This window comes from Phasianus colchicus, chromosome 28, assembly GCF_987193195.1.
Source record: "Phasianus colchicus chromosome 28, bPhaCol1.hap1.1, whole genome shotgun sequence".
NCBI lineage: Eukaryota > Metazoa > Chordata > Aves > Galliformes > Phasianidae > Phasianus > Phasianus colchicus.
In genome coordinates this window covers 1,993,778-2,008,809 of record NC_143463.1, presented here as the reverse complement: position 1 = coordinate 2,008,809, position 15,032 = coordinate 1,993,778, and the positions used below count along the sequence as shown (strand labels likewise).

General features: G+C 54.5%; 1 protein-coding gene across 3 annotated transcripts; it reads left to right on the top strand.

Annotated features, from left to right (window-relative positions):
* The first annotated feature begins 446 nt into the window (after positions 1–446).
* ATCAY (ATCAY kinesin light chain interacting caytaxin) lies at positions 447–15,023 on the top strand. 3 transcript variants are annotated; one of them, XM_090126252.1, is made up of 13 exons: positions 447–746; positions 2,263–2,377; positions 7,878–7,942; positions 8,238–8,459; positions 8,599–8,784; positions 9,311–9,413; positions 10,035–10,166; positions 10,953–11,039; positions 11,253–11,351; positions 11,718–11,753; positions 12,013–12,048; positions 12,597–12,629; positions 13,161–15,023. In XM_090126252.1, exons 2-13 carry the CDS (start codon positions 2,301–2,303, stop codon positions 13,168–13,170), a joined length of 1,086 nt encoding a protein of 361 aa, XP_089982378.1. In that variant the 5' UTR covers positions 447–746; positions 2,263–2,300; the 3' UTR covers positions 13,171–15,023. The 3 variants fall into 3 exon arrangements, with proteins under 3 accessions (XP_089982378.1, XP_031460507.2, XP_089982379.1); XM_031604647.2 differs by having other exon boundaries at positions 448–746; positions 12,594–12,629; XM_090126253.1 differs by lacking the exons at positions 447–746; positions 2,263–2,377 and adding an exon at positions 5,637–5,768 and having other exon boundaries at positions 12,594–12,629.
* Positions 15,024–15,032: the final 9 nt, after the last annotated feature.

Here is a 15,032-nt window from a genome sequence, read left to right as displayed (position 1 = left end):
AATCCGCGAAGGCCTCGGGGCGACGGTGCTGCTGACATCCTGGAAGCGACGGGAGCTGCGGGGAGGGCTCTGCTGGCTGTGTTTGCTCAGCACCAGAAGTCAGACCGCGCGGTGTGAGCGCAGATCAGCTCAAGGCAGGACGCGTCTGACGCAGCAAAGCTCTCGCTTGCTGGAGCCACGTTTCTCCTTATCACCGCATTGAGACGCACACCCCTCCCCACCCCTTCCCCCCCATCCCCCCGACTCCCCAGCCCCACACCTCCCATAGGGCCGGGTCACCCAGCCCCACACCTCCCGTGGGGCCGCATCCGATGGGCGATGGGCACGGCAGCATCAGCCGCCCCGGGGAAGAGCTGGGAGAGATTCGGTGCCTCGCAGCCAATGGGAGGAGCGGTGCCATTGAGGGGGGGGGGGGGGGGGGTTGAGGGGGGGTTGCTTTGGGCTCCCTTTCTCCACCCATCTCCTACGACACCCCCTCTCTGTCACCACCGCCATCCTCCCCGCACACAAAGCACTGCAATGAGCTGAATTCAGAGAGCCGAAGAAAACAGCGAAACACCTCCGGAGGCGGAGAAGGAACCGCCATGGAAGGATACAAAGCACAGCCCTCCGCTCCCCCCCAGTGACACCCCCAGTGCGGCTCCTGCAGCGGGGACCCACCTGGATGCACCCGCACATCCCCGCATCCCCCGAGCGGCGATCCCGGGGGGAATGCGAAGCGTCGATCCCCGTTAACCGCAGCGGCGGTGAGTGAGAACGGCACCTCCGGGGGGCTTTGGGGGCTGCGGGCACAGCTGGGGGGGGGCGGATGCGATCTGGGGTCCGTAGGAGCGGAGAGAGCCAAAATGGGGCCGTGAATGGACGGGATGCGGTGAGAGGAGAGGGAGAGGTGCGGGCAGGGATGCGCCCCGCTCGGTCCCTTCGCCGCTTCATTCCTTCGGAGCAGATGTGCGCACACAGACGTCCTCCCCCCCGATCCTTCGTGCGCAGCCTGCGGGCGAGAGGAAATCAGCCCTCAAGGGCGGCGGGCTGGGAAATCAGCGCCGGCCTCCCGCCCCGCAGATACGGTGTAATAACATCTATGGGGCGCTGCCCACAGCCGGGAGCACCGACGGCACCGGGGCTGCGATCAGGGAGAGCTGCAGAGAGGAGTCGGTGCTGCGCCCGCCGTTCCCCCCCGTTCCATGCAGCGTGGGGTGCCCTGAGCACCCAGCAGCCCCGGGATGGGGGCTGTGGGTCTGCCCTGAGTGGGGCTGAGTGTGGGGCCGGGCCTCGTGGGGGTCACACACAGCACGGATGGGCTGGTGGGAAATAGGAGAGGAGGCTCAGCTCCTGCTGGAACCTTCTAAGGGTGGCAGATATATTTATATACAGTCTGAAGGCGCTGTCAGGGTTGGCATCCATGAGAACAAGGCCCTGGGTGTGGATCTGTACGGCTCGATCCCACACACCTCCATCTGAGCTGCTCCTGTTTTTCGACTGTGGTTTATCCAAGAGTGATGCTGGGAGTGACCCCTTTGGGGAACCACACGGCCCTGGGAGCTCCTCACCCTCTCCTGCTCCTCTCCAGGCACAGGGACACGTGTGGGGATGGGGAATGGGGCAGGCAGGGCTGCTCAGGGCTTTCTTTGCCAAAGCACAGCCATCAGCATCCATCCAGGTCAGCAGAACGGCGCTGCTGCCCGAGCAACCCAACATTGCCAGCAGGGGATGTGTGACCCACCGCTGGCAGAAGCAGTTGTGAAGGTTGAGATTGGTTTTGGAAGAAAAGGCAAAGGGGGAAGGGGTGGTTATCAGTTGGCAGGGAGAGCTCAGGGCACTGCAGCGTGGAGATAATACAGCTGCTGCGTAGATCCGGGGCTGAGCTCACCTCCTCTGTTCTGATCCAAAGCATCTCAGGAGGCCACAGAATCGTGGGGTCTGCTCAGAAAGGACCCCACAGACCCCCAACCCAACCCATCCTTCTGTGTCATTGACCACGTCCCCACATCATTGTGGTTCTGAACCCCCTGGGGTCGGTGGCAGCACTCCCTGTGCCAATGTTTGACCACTCCATCAAAGAAATCATTCCCAATTTCCACCCTCTGCCTCTCCTGGTGCAATTTAATGCTGTTTTCTCTCATCCTACAAAGCCCCACAGCACCCCGTGGTCCTGAAAACCCCACAACCCCCTCAGCTTCTCTGTGGGTGTGGGGTCAGTGTCCCTGCCCTGAACCCACTGCCCGTAGGGCTGAACTCACCTCTCCCCCTTCCACCTTCCAGACTGAGCCCTTCCTTGTGGGAAGCATCTCCTGAGCGTGATGGGAACCACAGAAGCCACCCTGCGGATGGAGAATGTGGATGTGAAGGAGGAGTGGCAGGACGAGGACTTCCCCAGGTAGGGAAGCAGCAGGGATGGATGTGGATGGGTGTCTAAGGGTTGGAGGGGTGGGCTCTGCGTGCTGCTCTATGGATCGAGCAGCATCTTCCCAAATGGAGCAAAGTGGAACCAAAGCCATTGGGACACAAAGATTGAGTGGCAGAATCTGGCCCCGTGTCACCTTTCTGCTTGGCACTGTGGGCACCTGGTGCCACCTATGGCTCCTTATAGTAGCTGTCCCCTTGGCATCCCATGGGACCCCATGGCACGCATCCCCTGGGCACAGTGGGCACCCCATGGCATCCAGTGCCACTCAGGAGACCCTATAGCACCCATTCCCTTTGCACAGCAGGCACCCTATGGCACCTGGTGCCACCTATGGGACCTGGTGACACCCCTCCCCTTGACATGTTGGGTACCACGTGTCACCTGGTGCCACCCATGGGACACCGTGTCACCTGTCCCCTTGGCACAGTGAGGACCCCATGTCACCTGGTGCCACCTATGCACTGGACCTCTGTCACCTGTCCCCTATGGCACCTGGTGTCACCATGGGACCCTACAGCACCCATCTCATGAGTACACCATGTCACCTGGTGATGCCTATGTGACCTTATAGCACCGGTCCCCTTGGCACAATTGGCAACCTATGGCACGTAGGGACATTCTGACACTCACCCCCCTTGACATGTTGGGTACCCCACGTCACCTGGTGCCATGCACGGGACCCTACAGCACCCATCCCCTTGGCACCCTATGTTATCTGGTGCCACCTTTGGGACCTTATGACATTTCTCCCTTGACTGCTGGGTACCCCATGTCACCCGGTGCCATCCATGGGACCCTATAGCACCCACCCCACTGGGACACTGGGTACCCCATGCCACCTGGTGCCACCTATGGGATCCCACATCCCTCCACTCCAGCAGACAGAGGCATTAAGGTGACATCCCCCCCTCCACCCGCACTTCCCAGCAGCATGGACCGGCGGCTCTGGGGGAGGCTGTGCCCCCTCCCAGCTGCAGCTGAACCCACAGGGTGGCAGTGTCGGTGGCACAGAGGCGCAGTGTGTGCTGTGGGATGGCACGTGCAGCCCTGAAAGCCCTCCTTGTGTCCTTCAGGGCCAGCGGATGAGCGTCGCTCTGTTCGCCCCGAGCGCAGCTGCGGTGTTGGTGGGAGCATCTCTGTGCCAAAAAGAGAGGGGAGTGGGGGCACAGCCAGGTCCTGTGTTTCTAGGGGAGGTTTCTCTTCCTGCTGAGGGCCGTGCAGACCTCTGCTGGCAATCGGGTCACCTGGGCAGTGTGGGGCAGCAGGATGGTGTGCCACCCAATGCTCCCCATAAAAACCCATGGATGGAGGAAGGATGCACTGCACCTCGCAGTATAATTCCCAGCAATGCAGCTCTTGGATGCAAACTGGGGAGAGGCCCAGGGATGTGGTACAAGGGACGAGGGATGAGGGTGGCAGCAATGTGGGACCCCAAGTGCAGGATCTGCCACAGAGGAATGAAATCAGGAGCTGATTTCTGCAATGGAGAGATGCCTCCATCCTTTAGCAAGCTCCAAGCTGGGCACTGAACACAGCTTCTTCCTGAGAGCTGTTCCCAGCCCTCCCCATGCAGGCACTGTGCAAGGTGTGATGCCAATGTGTTGAGCTGCAGCTGATAGAGTGGAACATGGAGAGGAGAGGGTCCTCCCCGCGGGCTGCATGGTGGCTGCCACGGTGCTGTGATGCTGTGATGCTGTTATGCCATGATTCCATGATTCCGTGGTGCCGTGATTCCATGATGCTGTGATGCCATGATTCCATGGTGCCATGATTCCATGATGCTGTGATGCCATGAATGCTGTGATGCTCTGATGCCATGATTCCATGATGCCATGATGCCATGATTCTGTGATGCTGTGATGCCATGATGCTGTGATGTTGTGACGCCAATAGCACAATAGTACAGCCAACAGCATCATGGAATCACTGTGATTCCATGATGCTGTGGTGCCATGATGCTGTTGTGCTGTGATGCTATGATGCTGTGATGCCATGATTCCATGATGCCATGATGCTGTGATGCTGTTATGCTGTTATGCCATGATTCCATGATTCCATGATGCTGTGATGACATGATTCCAAGATTCCATGATTCCACAATGCTGTGATGCCATGATACTATGATGCCATGATTCCATGATTCCATGATGCTGTGATGCCATGATTCCATGACACTGTGATGCTGTTATGCCATGATTCCATAATTCCATGATTCCATGATTCCATGATGTTGTGATGCCGTGATTCCATGATTCCATGATGCTATGATGCTATGGTGCTGTGATGCCATGATTCCATGATTCCATGATGCTGTGATGCCATAATTCTATGATTCCATGATGTTGTGATGCCATGATTCAATGATGCTATGATGCTGTGATGCTGTGATGCCATGATTCAATGATGTTATGATGCTGTGATGCTGTGATGCCATGATTCCATGATGCTGTGATGGCATGATTCCATGATTCCATGATGATATGATGCCATGATGTTGTGATGCCATGATTCCATGATGCTGAGATGCTGTTATGCTGTTATGCCATGATTCCATGATGCTGTGATGCCATGATTCAATGATGCTATGATGCTGTGATGCTGTGATGCCATGATTCCATGATGCTGTTATGCCATGATTCAATGATGCTATGATGCTGTGATGCTGTGATGCCATGATTCCATGGTGCTATGATGCCATGATGCTGTGATGCCATGATTCCATGACGCTGAGATGCTGTTATGCTGTTATGCCATGATTCCATAATGCTGTGATGCCATGATGTTGTGATGTCATGAATCCATTGTGCTATGATGTTGTGATGCTGTGATGCCATGATTCCATAATTCCATGATGCTGTGATGCTATGATTCCATGACACTGTGATGCTGTGATGCTGTTATGCCATGATTCCACGATTCCATGATGCTGTGATGCCATGATTCCATGATTCCATGATGCCATGATGCCACGATTCCACGATTCCATGATGCTGTGATGCCATGATTCCACGATTCCATGATGCCGTGATGCCATGATTCCATGATTCCATGATGCTATGATGCCATGTTGCCATGATTCCATGATGATGTGCTGCTGTGATGCCATGATTCCATGATGCTGTGATGCAGTGATGCTGTGATGCAGTGATGCTGTGATGCTGTGATGCCGTGGGGTCGGAGCATGCTCGCTGTGCTCGCTGTGCTCGCCGTGCACCCATCGCATCCCATGCAGAGCTGCGGGTGGTGGGCAGTGCTGAGCAATCTGGTGCTCCTCCCGGAGCCTTAGAGCCGTTCCGCTGCGGGAATCGCGGTGTGGGGGGAGGCAGAGCTGGGGGGCAGTGATCCCATCCCCCTCGGGAAGGTAAGAGACCTTTTCTCTTTGCATCTGACACCGGGATTGCCGCTCCTTGGGAAATGGCGCTGTCCTTTTCCTCTCCTTTTGGTGCCGTGGGGCCAAACCGTGCATTACACCGCGTTTGTTGGATAAACAGCCATGGAGACAACAGCAGGAGGGGGGGTGGGAGGGCTGGGGGTGGGCAGGGGGCTGTCGGGCCTTTGCTCATCGCCTGTGGGGGACCAAGAGCTTTGATCAGCTCTCATGAATAAACAACAGCAGCTCGGGGAGGATTAGCCCTCCCTCCGAAGATGTTATGGTTTAATTTGGGGCAGCATCCTGCAGCTGACACGGCGGCAGTCGTCCCTGTGGGATCTGTCCCTGTCCTATCCCCATTCTCACAGCACTGCATTAAAAATGTTTGGTTTTTTCCCCCATGTTTCTCCCTGGGGACATCCCAGCATGCAGGATTTAAGCTTGCAGGCCCCACGCTCATCCCCTGCTGCTGGGAGCTCCCAGCAAGGAGTGGGGAAACAAGGAGGGCTCAGAAGGACCCTCTTCAAACAGCCCTTTGACACCATGGGGTCAGTGGGGTTTGGGAACCCACTGACATTATGAATGTGCTATGGGGTCAGTGGGGTTTGGGAACCCATTGACACCATGAACGTGCTATGGGGTCAGTGGGGTTTGGGAATCCATTGACATCATGAAGGTGCTCTGGGGTCAGTGAGATTTGGGAACCCATTGACATTATAAATGTGCTTTGGGGTCAGTGGGATTGGGGAACCCACTGACACTATGGGTGTGCCATGGGGTTACTGGAATTTGGGAACCCGTTGACATTATCAATTTGTCATGGGGTCAGTGGGATTTGGGAACAATTTGACACTAGGAATGTGCCATGGGGCCAGTGGGATTTGGGAATCCATTGACACCATGAACGTGCTACAGGGTCAGTGGGATTTGCAAATTACTGACATTATGCACGTGCCATGGGGTCTGTGAGATTTGGGAACCCACTGACATTATGAATGTGCTGTGGGGACAGTGGGATTTGGAAACCCATTGGCACCATGAAGGAACCATGGAGTCGGTGGAATTTGGGAACCCATTACATTATCAATTTTCCATGGGGTCAGTGGGATTTGGAAACCAATTTACACTATGAATGTGCCATGGAGTCAGTGGGATTTGGGAACCCATTGATGCCACCAGTGTGCCATGGGGTTGGTGAGATTTGGGAACCCACTGATGTCATGAAGGTGCCATGGGGTCAGTGGGATTTGGCCATGATGCAATAAAAAGGTTGCAAAACGGCTCCCCCAGCTAACATCTGGGAAAGGCACGATTTCCAGTCCAAACTAAAGGGAAAAGTGTCCAGAAAGTGTCCAGCTCAGGGTGGGCAGTGCTTCTCAGTGCCACCAGCTGCACAGAATCTGTCCCCTCTATGGGCTGGGAGCATCTCCACCTACTTCCAAAGGACAACAGCCACATGATGAGACCTGGCCTTGGCACTGGGAAAGGGAAGCCAAACCATGGGCATTTCCAGCATTTTCACCACGGGGCTGCAGGAGCCCAGGGAGCAGAGCTGTGGTCAGCCTGCACCTCCCAGATCAGGTTTGGGTTCTGGTGCCCAGATCTCCACTCCAAACTGATCTGCTTTCAACACGGGGTCCAGGCACCACTGCTGGCTGCAGAGGCCAAAAACAGCACTGTGGTCACAGCTAAGGTTTAAACCTCACCTTGACCACCAACAGAGCCACTGATGGAGCAAAGTCAGACTTTGGGATAGGAGGATGGTACCAGCATTTCCAGGGACAGAACTCATTCTGGTGTTTCTGGATAGATTTTCCATACAGATCTTCCATTCCGATTTTCCATTTTGATTTTCTGCTCAGATTTCCCATTCTGTCTGTGGGACAGTTGGATGAGAGCAGTGTTGGAGGGACAGGTTGGAAGTTACTTGGGATGGTGCAGTTGTTGGGCAGAGCACCCGAAGTCATCACCAGGCTGATGCTCCCAAAGGGAAGAGCCCAGGCAGGGCTGTGTGTTGTTCCATGATGTCCCCAGTTCTCTCCATGGGGGTGACTTTCCCCTAAAAATCCCTTATTTCCCAACTTTTCTGCTTGCCTGCAGACCTCTCCCAGAAGAAACTGGCATGGAGTCGCTGGGCAGCCCTACAGAGGACGAGCACACATCCTGTAAGTACCAGCCCACCTTGCCAGGGTCCTAGGGGAGCACAAACCCAATGGGCTGACAGAGCACAGATGGGCACAAGGCAGTTCCATGGAGCCTCCACCAAAACACCCATTCAGGAGAGGAACCAGATCTCAATTTGGGGATCTTTGGCACAAACCTGGGGGGAGGAAATTGGGATCTCAACGCATCGGTGCTTCCATCCAACCATAGCCATAAAGCATCACCTGAAATGAAGGAACTCAGCAGTGAGGATGCAGGGCCAGGACAACCTGTCCCTTGTTTTCCTTTTGACTCCAGCTCCCCCACATACCTTAAACTTTAACGGGGCGCACCGTAAGCGGAAGACGCTTGTCGCACCTGAAATCAACATTTCCCTGGACCAGAGTGAAGGCTCCATTCTGTCCGATGACTTCTTGGACACGCCGGATGATCTGGATATCAACGTGGATGACATCGAAACACCCGACGAGACGGATTCCCTCGAATTCCTGGGGAATGGCAACGAGCTGGAATGGGAAGGTACGAGGATGGCTCTGAAGTGGTGAGGGTGGCCTCACTTCCATCGCTTCTGGCACCGCTCGCTGCTAGAAACGGTGCTTTCAGGGCTCACAGCCTGACCACAGCCTGGGGTAATGTGTAGGGTTTGTCCCTTTGCCAGATGACACTCCTGTGGCCACGGCCAAGAATATGCCTGGGGACAGCGCGGATCTGTTTGGGGACGGTGGGACAGAGGATGGGAGCGCAACCAACGGGCGGCTCTGGAGGACGGTCATCATTGGGGAGCAGGAGCACCGCATCGACCTGCAGATGATCAAACCCTACATGAGGGTGGTGACGCACGGAGGTGAGGGGATGCCTTGGAGGCTGGCTGCCATCATGGCTCTGTCAGCTGGAAGGGCTGTCCCCTTTGAGTCGGGGGGCTTTGTGCTGCTCGTGGCAGAAGCAGGGAGCTGCAATAAACACAAGCAGTGCTAAGTGTGGCTCTGAGGCAGCGTGAACCTTCCTGAGCCTTCCCACCAATTCCCAATGCTGCAGTGACTGAAGGTGCCAAACCCCTCTGGATTTCTCTGGGGCACAGCCAGAGGTGAAGGTACCCATAGGTAGGGACCATTTCCAACATCTGAGCGTGGCCACGCAAAAACCTGGGGCAGAACTCTCTGCTCTGTGCTTTTTTCCTCCTTCCCTGAACCCCATGTGCATGTCACAGCCAAAACCCAGCTCGGAGATTAACTCAGCTGTGGCAAAGGTCCATCACAGGGACAAATGCTTCCCTTGAGCTGAGCAGAGCCCCAGAAAGCAGCACAGACCCAGACTTACCAACAGATCTTTGCTGGAAGGAGCAGCTGATGGTGCCTGTGCCTCTTTTCCAGGGTACTACGGAGAAGGACTCAATGCCATCATCGTCTTCGCTGCCTGCTACCTGCCAGACAGCAACCTGGCTGATTACCACTATATCATGGAGAATCTCTTCCTGTAAGTGGATGGCAGAGGACGGAGAGAAGGCAGCCTGGGCTCCAGGACTGCTGTTTGCTCATTGCATCTGAAACCTCAGCTGGAAGGAGCTTGAATTGGGGCCAAAAGTCTGCAGCATGCAGCTGGGGGGAACGTCACTGCGTTGAGATGTCCTCAGTGCTCACAAAGTCAGAATGTTCAGACATTCAGTGTTAATTATGCTGGCGATGGACTCGGGCACAGCCATAGAGCACTGAACAGCTTGTAGCTGCTGCTCTGGGCAGCAAAACAGTGCAGAGACATCTACTGATGTGTGCACTGTGCCAACAAGCATGGGTAACTCCTGGGAAATATTACCCAAGGAGGTTGTGGATGCCCCATCCCTGCAGGCATTCAAGGCCAGGCTGGATGTGGCTCTGGGCAGCCTGGGCTGCTGGTTGGTGACCCTGTACAAAGCAGGGGGTTGGAACTGATGAGCACTGTGGGCCTTTTCAACCCAGGCCATTCTGTGATTCTATGAAATGTGGTGCCGGGGGAATTTGGTGTGCAGAGGAGGGACCTGGAGTCCCTTTGGGATGATGGAGGGAGCTTGCAGTGCCTTCTCTGAGCCTCACATCCCTGTTGCTTCTGACCATCCTGCAGCTACGTGATCAGCAGCCTGGAGCTGCTGGTGGCTGAGGACTACATGATCGTGTACCTGAATGGAGCAACACCAAGGAGGAGGATGCCAGGGCTGGGGTGGCTGAAGAAGTGCTACCAGATGATAGACAGACGGTGAGATCCCCCGCTGCCCTCCTCCCACATCTCTCATTGCTTTCATAGAATCATTCAGGTTGGAAGAGACCTCCACAACCCCCAGCCCCAACCCATCCCACTAACACTGCCCACTGCCCACATCCTTCAGTTCCACATCTCCACAACTCTGAACCCCTCCAGGAGTGGTGACCCCCCATCCCCTGCACAGCTGTGCCAGCACCTCACCACTGTTTCAATTCTTCTTAATACCCAGCCTGACCCTCCCCTGGTGCAACGTGAGGCCATCCCCCCCATCCTATTGCTGTTACCTGGAAGCAGAGGCTGACCCCCCTTCTCCACAACCTCCTTTCAGGAGCTGTAGGGAGTGATGAGGTCTCCCCTGAGCCTCCTCTTCTCCATACTGACCCATTCCGTTCCCTAAACCACTCTCTAAGTCCCCATTATGTTCCAGACCCTTCTCAAATCCTCTGTCCCTCTCTGGATATGACCAGTGCTTGGTCTCGTTGGACCTCATCCCATTGGCCTCAGCCAAGTTCCAGATTCTGTAATCTCCTCTGTCACATCTTGTTGACTTCATCCCCTCATCTCCCTCCTTCTCCAACTCAGACCTGTGTAGGGACTATCCTACACGTGTAGGCAGCCATCCTACAAGCTGCCATCTCAGTGCTCCCACAGTGCACCCATGGGCTTTGGGTTGGAGACCCCCACGTGCAGCTCCTTGGCACTATGGAGCCTTCCAAGCACTGACAGATCACAGTGAGATCTGTCTCAAGTTTGACGTTCCATCCCTTGGTTTCCCTCCAGGCTGCGGAAGAACCTCAAAGCCCTGATCATTGTGCATCCCTCGTGGTTCATCCGGACGGTGCTGGCTATTTCCAGGCCCTTCATCAGGTAAATGTGAATGGTTTCAGAATGGGAATTGAATGGTTTTAATCTTCTGCTCAGCTTTGGGTAACGGTGCCCAAAGTGAGACCACGCACAGAGAGGAGGGGAGGAGGAGATGGGCACAGAGGAGCAGAGCTCCACACTCCCATCAGAAACACCAGAATTTCTGCAGAGAGAAAAGCAAACCAAGGCCTCACACTCCTTCTCTTCCTCTGCCAGCGTGAAGTTCATCAATAAGATCCAATACGTTCACAGCCTGGAGGAACTGGAGCAGCTCATCCCCATGGAGCACGTCCAGATCCCGGACTGTGTCTCGCAGTGAGTACCATGGGACACAAATGCTGATGGAGGGGGACGTTGTGTCGGGTCCAAAGGACATTATATTGGGTCCAAAGGACATTATGTTGGGTCCAAAAGACATTATGTTGGGTCCAAAGGACATTATGTTGGGTCCAAAAGACATTATGTTGGGTCCAAAGGACATTATGTTGGGTCCGAAGCTGCATGCTGGGAGCACAGAGCCTGGGGTGGACGTTGGCTTCTCGCTGTGTGTGCCAAGCAAAGGTGTGCAGACAGCTCCCTGCCATCCCGGAGCCAAAGCATGGAGAGCAAACACTGAAATTTTGCTAAAAGCAGGTGGTGTCAGAGGGGTGATGCTGAAGAAGTGTTTCCTGTTTGTTGCAGATATGAAGAAGAGAGGATCAAGGCCAGGAGAGAAAGGTAGAACTGCTCTCGGGGAGGAGGGGTGGTTCCTTCACTCAGGAAATTGCTGCCCTTTTTCTTTGTGCACGGCTCTGCCCCCATCTCCTGCTAATGCAGAACCTCTCATTGCTCCCTGCATCTCCCACCCCGTTCAGCTCCAGCTTTCCCCATCCCACTCCTACACAGCAGAGCAGTGTCCTCAGCCCTCCCCAGGAAGACCTTAAACTCTCTGTTCTCCCAAAACGTGATAGATTTCAAATGCACTTCTTGCTTACAGGGCAGAAGAGAAACAAGACATGGCTGAAAGGGAAAGGTAATGATTCCTTCCTATTTATCCCTCACTTAGAAAATACCTGAGGCATTCTTGGCATGAGAATGGGGTCACAGCAAGCCCTACTTTTGTTGCAGCTTTGCTGCTGACCTTCATTTGTGTGCGTGGATCCCCAGCCCTGTTTGTCACCTCCATAAGCTAGCAGAGCCGCTTGGTCACGGAGCACAGCCAGCAGCACTGGGAACGTTCAGTTTCAGCTTCTGCACAGTGGGAAAGTGCAGAGGGCCAAGTGCTGATATCTGGCACATTTGAGTGTCCCCAAAGGCTGTAACATTAGATGGGAAGGAAAACTCTAGGGAGGTTTGGAAGACAGTGTCCAAAGCCAAAGCCAGGATCGCTTGGCCTGGTGTTAGCTCTGCTTTGGCCTCTCTGCTTTGTTCTCAGCAGCTCCTGAAAGGGAGCAGCTCATCCCTCCCTCCCCAGAGCTGTGGGTCAGATGTGCCAGGACCCATTTGAGCAATGGGAACACAAAGGACCTCAGGGCCAAAGGGCAAGTTCACTGATTGTGTCTGTGGTTCTCTTCCCAGCAGGCCTGTGCCCCCTGCAGAGGATCAAGAAACCAGGTTGGACCGCCTTCTGCCTCCCCTCTGCTATGGGGTTTTGTTGCATTTGTAGTTTGCAGTGTGAACAGCTCCAACACGTGTGTCATCCCAGAACCATAACTTTGGTTGGAGGGGACCTTGGAGATGCCACAGTTCCACCCACTCCATGGGTGCCCCCCACTTGCCCAGTGGCCCTGGGCTGCTCTGGGGATGGGGCACCCATGGGTGTCCATGGGATGCACTGAGACTGCCACTGTTAGCCCACAGCGAGCTCTTCATTTCCTCAGGAAAGTCCTTAGAGGAGACCCATTCCCATTAAGCTGTGCATGGCCGTCTCTTCAGTCTGATCACAGAACCACAGAACCATTAAGGCTGGAAAAAACCTCTCAGGTCCCCCAGCTCACCTCCCACCCACTGACCGTGTCCCTCACATCCACCCACTGGTATTTAGTGGAGGATTCCCCCCAGACATAACCATACTGTCAGATATAGCAAGGAGAACAAAACACCACAACTTGCCATCTCAAACCCGCATTGTCTGTTCCTTCCCAGCATGCCATGAATCGAGGCAGCGTGGGACAAAGGGAGCAGAGAGCAACGCAGCCCAGCACTCCCCCCTGGAAATGACCTTTGGGTAGAAGACCTTTCCACCACCCAGCTCTGAGCTCTGTAAGGTCACGGGGCTTCCCCTGTCTGCACAACACAACGTCCTCCAAACTTCTGGAAAACATTTGACTTTCAACAACAACAAGAAGAAGAAATATCTCCAAGGATAGCACTTCTTTTTTTCAGGATGGGTTCCATCATGTCCAACAATGGTCTGCAGAGAGCTCGGAGCAAACAGAGACTGCATCTCCTCGCAGTGAGCAAAGAGCATCCCGCAGTCCATTTGCCACCAGCCCACAGACAGATCTATTCTTCTTTTCAGTCCCAGCTCACTGCGACACACTGCTGCCCCAGGGGATCACTAATGCAAGAAATGAAAAGAGTTCATTTTCCCCCTTCCTATCCATTTATTTCCCCCCTGTAAATGCCAAGTGCCCACCGCTCCTCCCAGCCTTGACCTCCGTTCATCTGCTGCCAGTTCTTATTAACTCATAGTGAGCTGTTGCTGTGGGTAGATGCTGTCTTTTTACCATATTCATTCTGCCTCTGTACGGCCCCGGTAGCTTTGGGAAGGGTCCCACAGAGCCTCCCTGTGAGTGTCTCCTCATGTCACACACAGTGGTCAGAAGGAGCCCTGCAGACAGGAGTGCTTCCCATGCTCCTGTGTTGGCTTCATGCCCTCAGACAATCCTCTATGAACATTCCCTTGGTGGATTCCCACTGCTGAGGGTCAGGAACGCGCTGTGTGTCCTGGGGAGCACAGACCCCTCGGTACAGACGGACCCGGGGCAGATCTACCTACAGGGATGGAGGAGAAAGTAGGGATGTGATGTGGGACTGTGCTGCCTGGTGCTGGGGCTCAGAAGGGCTGTGGGAGCAGAAGAGGGGAGAGCATGTTGGAAATGAGGACCTGGTGAAGGCACTTAAAGATCCTGCTCTCGTCGGAGCGAGCTGACACGCAGCGCACCAGGCAGAGCCTTGTGCCAATAAGGTGGATGGAGACCTGTGGGTCCCACACCCAGAGACCCCAACCCACAGCAATCCAAAATTAACTGTGGATTTCTGCAAGCATCATTACGGGCCCCACTGGCAACAGGAATTCTGCACAGCAGAGAAGGACTGAACAGCACTGCAACATCGAGGCAGCCCCTCCAGATCCTGTGGGCTTCAGCTCATTCCATAAGCACTGGGGATCTCCCTGTAGTAGGGTGGGAATTTGCCATCTCCTGTCGATAACACTGAGGTTGTCCTTCTGTGTTTTTGGACCATTTTAATGCATTTAGACAAAAAAAGAAGAAAAAAAACAAAAACCTGCTCTGCTTTCACAAAAGAGCGCAATTGGATGTTGGGAGTGGAGTTAGCAACCAAATGGGTGGGATGTTGGGTAGCGTCAAAGCTCAGCTCTAAAAACCCTTTTGACATCTGTAGTTATTAAAAACTTCAGTGAAGAGTGTTTGAAACACAGTGGGAAATAGTGCTGCTACAGAGCACGGGGCAGTAAGGAATGTAGAGGACGTGTGGTGTTGGGACCATTTCACAGTCCTGAAATCCCACAGTCCATGAAATGCAACACTTCACGACCCCGAGTGGTACCCTAAGAATATGGCTTGGGGTTTTGTTTGTTGGTCTGGGTTTTTTTTTTCCTTTTTCAATTCTTTTCCAAAGAACAGACAACTAGGTCTACAACTAGAAAAGGTCTACAACTTCAGAAAAGCTGCAGGCCTGAAGACGACGTGTCCCAGGTTTCCAAGTGTCCCCAAGAGATTTCTTTGGGCCAAGAGTTCCCTGTGAGGATGCACAGACTTCACTGTGAGATGC

What these genes read in the sequence shown, in the direction of transcription:
- ATCAY (XM_031604647.2), top strand. Translation starts at nt 2,301, where the DNA reads ATGGGAACCACAGAAGCCACCCTGCGGATGGAGAATGTGGATGTGAAG. An exon ending in AGAGGACGAGCACACATCCT is followed by an intron (nt 7,943 to 8,237) that starts GTAAGTACCAGC and finishes TTTTGACTCCAG; the next exon opens with CTCCCCCACATACCTTAAAC. An exon ending in TACCAGATGATAGACAGACG is followed by an intron (nt 10,167 to 10,952) that starts GTGAGATCCCCC and finishes GTTTCCCTCCAG; the next exon opens with GCTGCGGAAGAACCTCAAAG.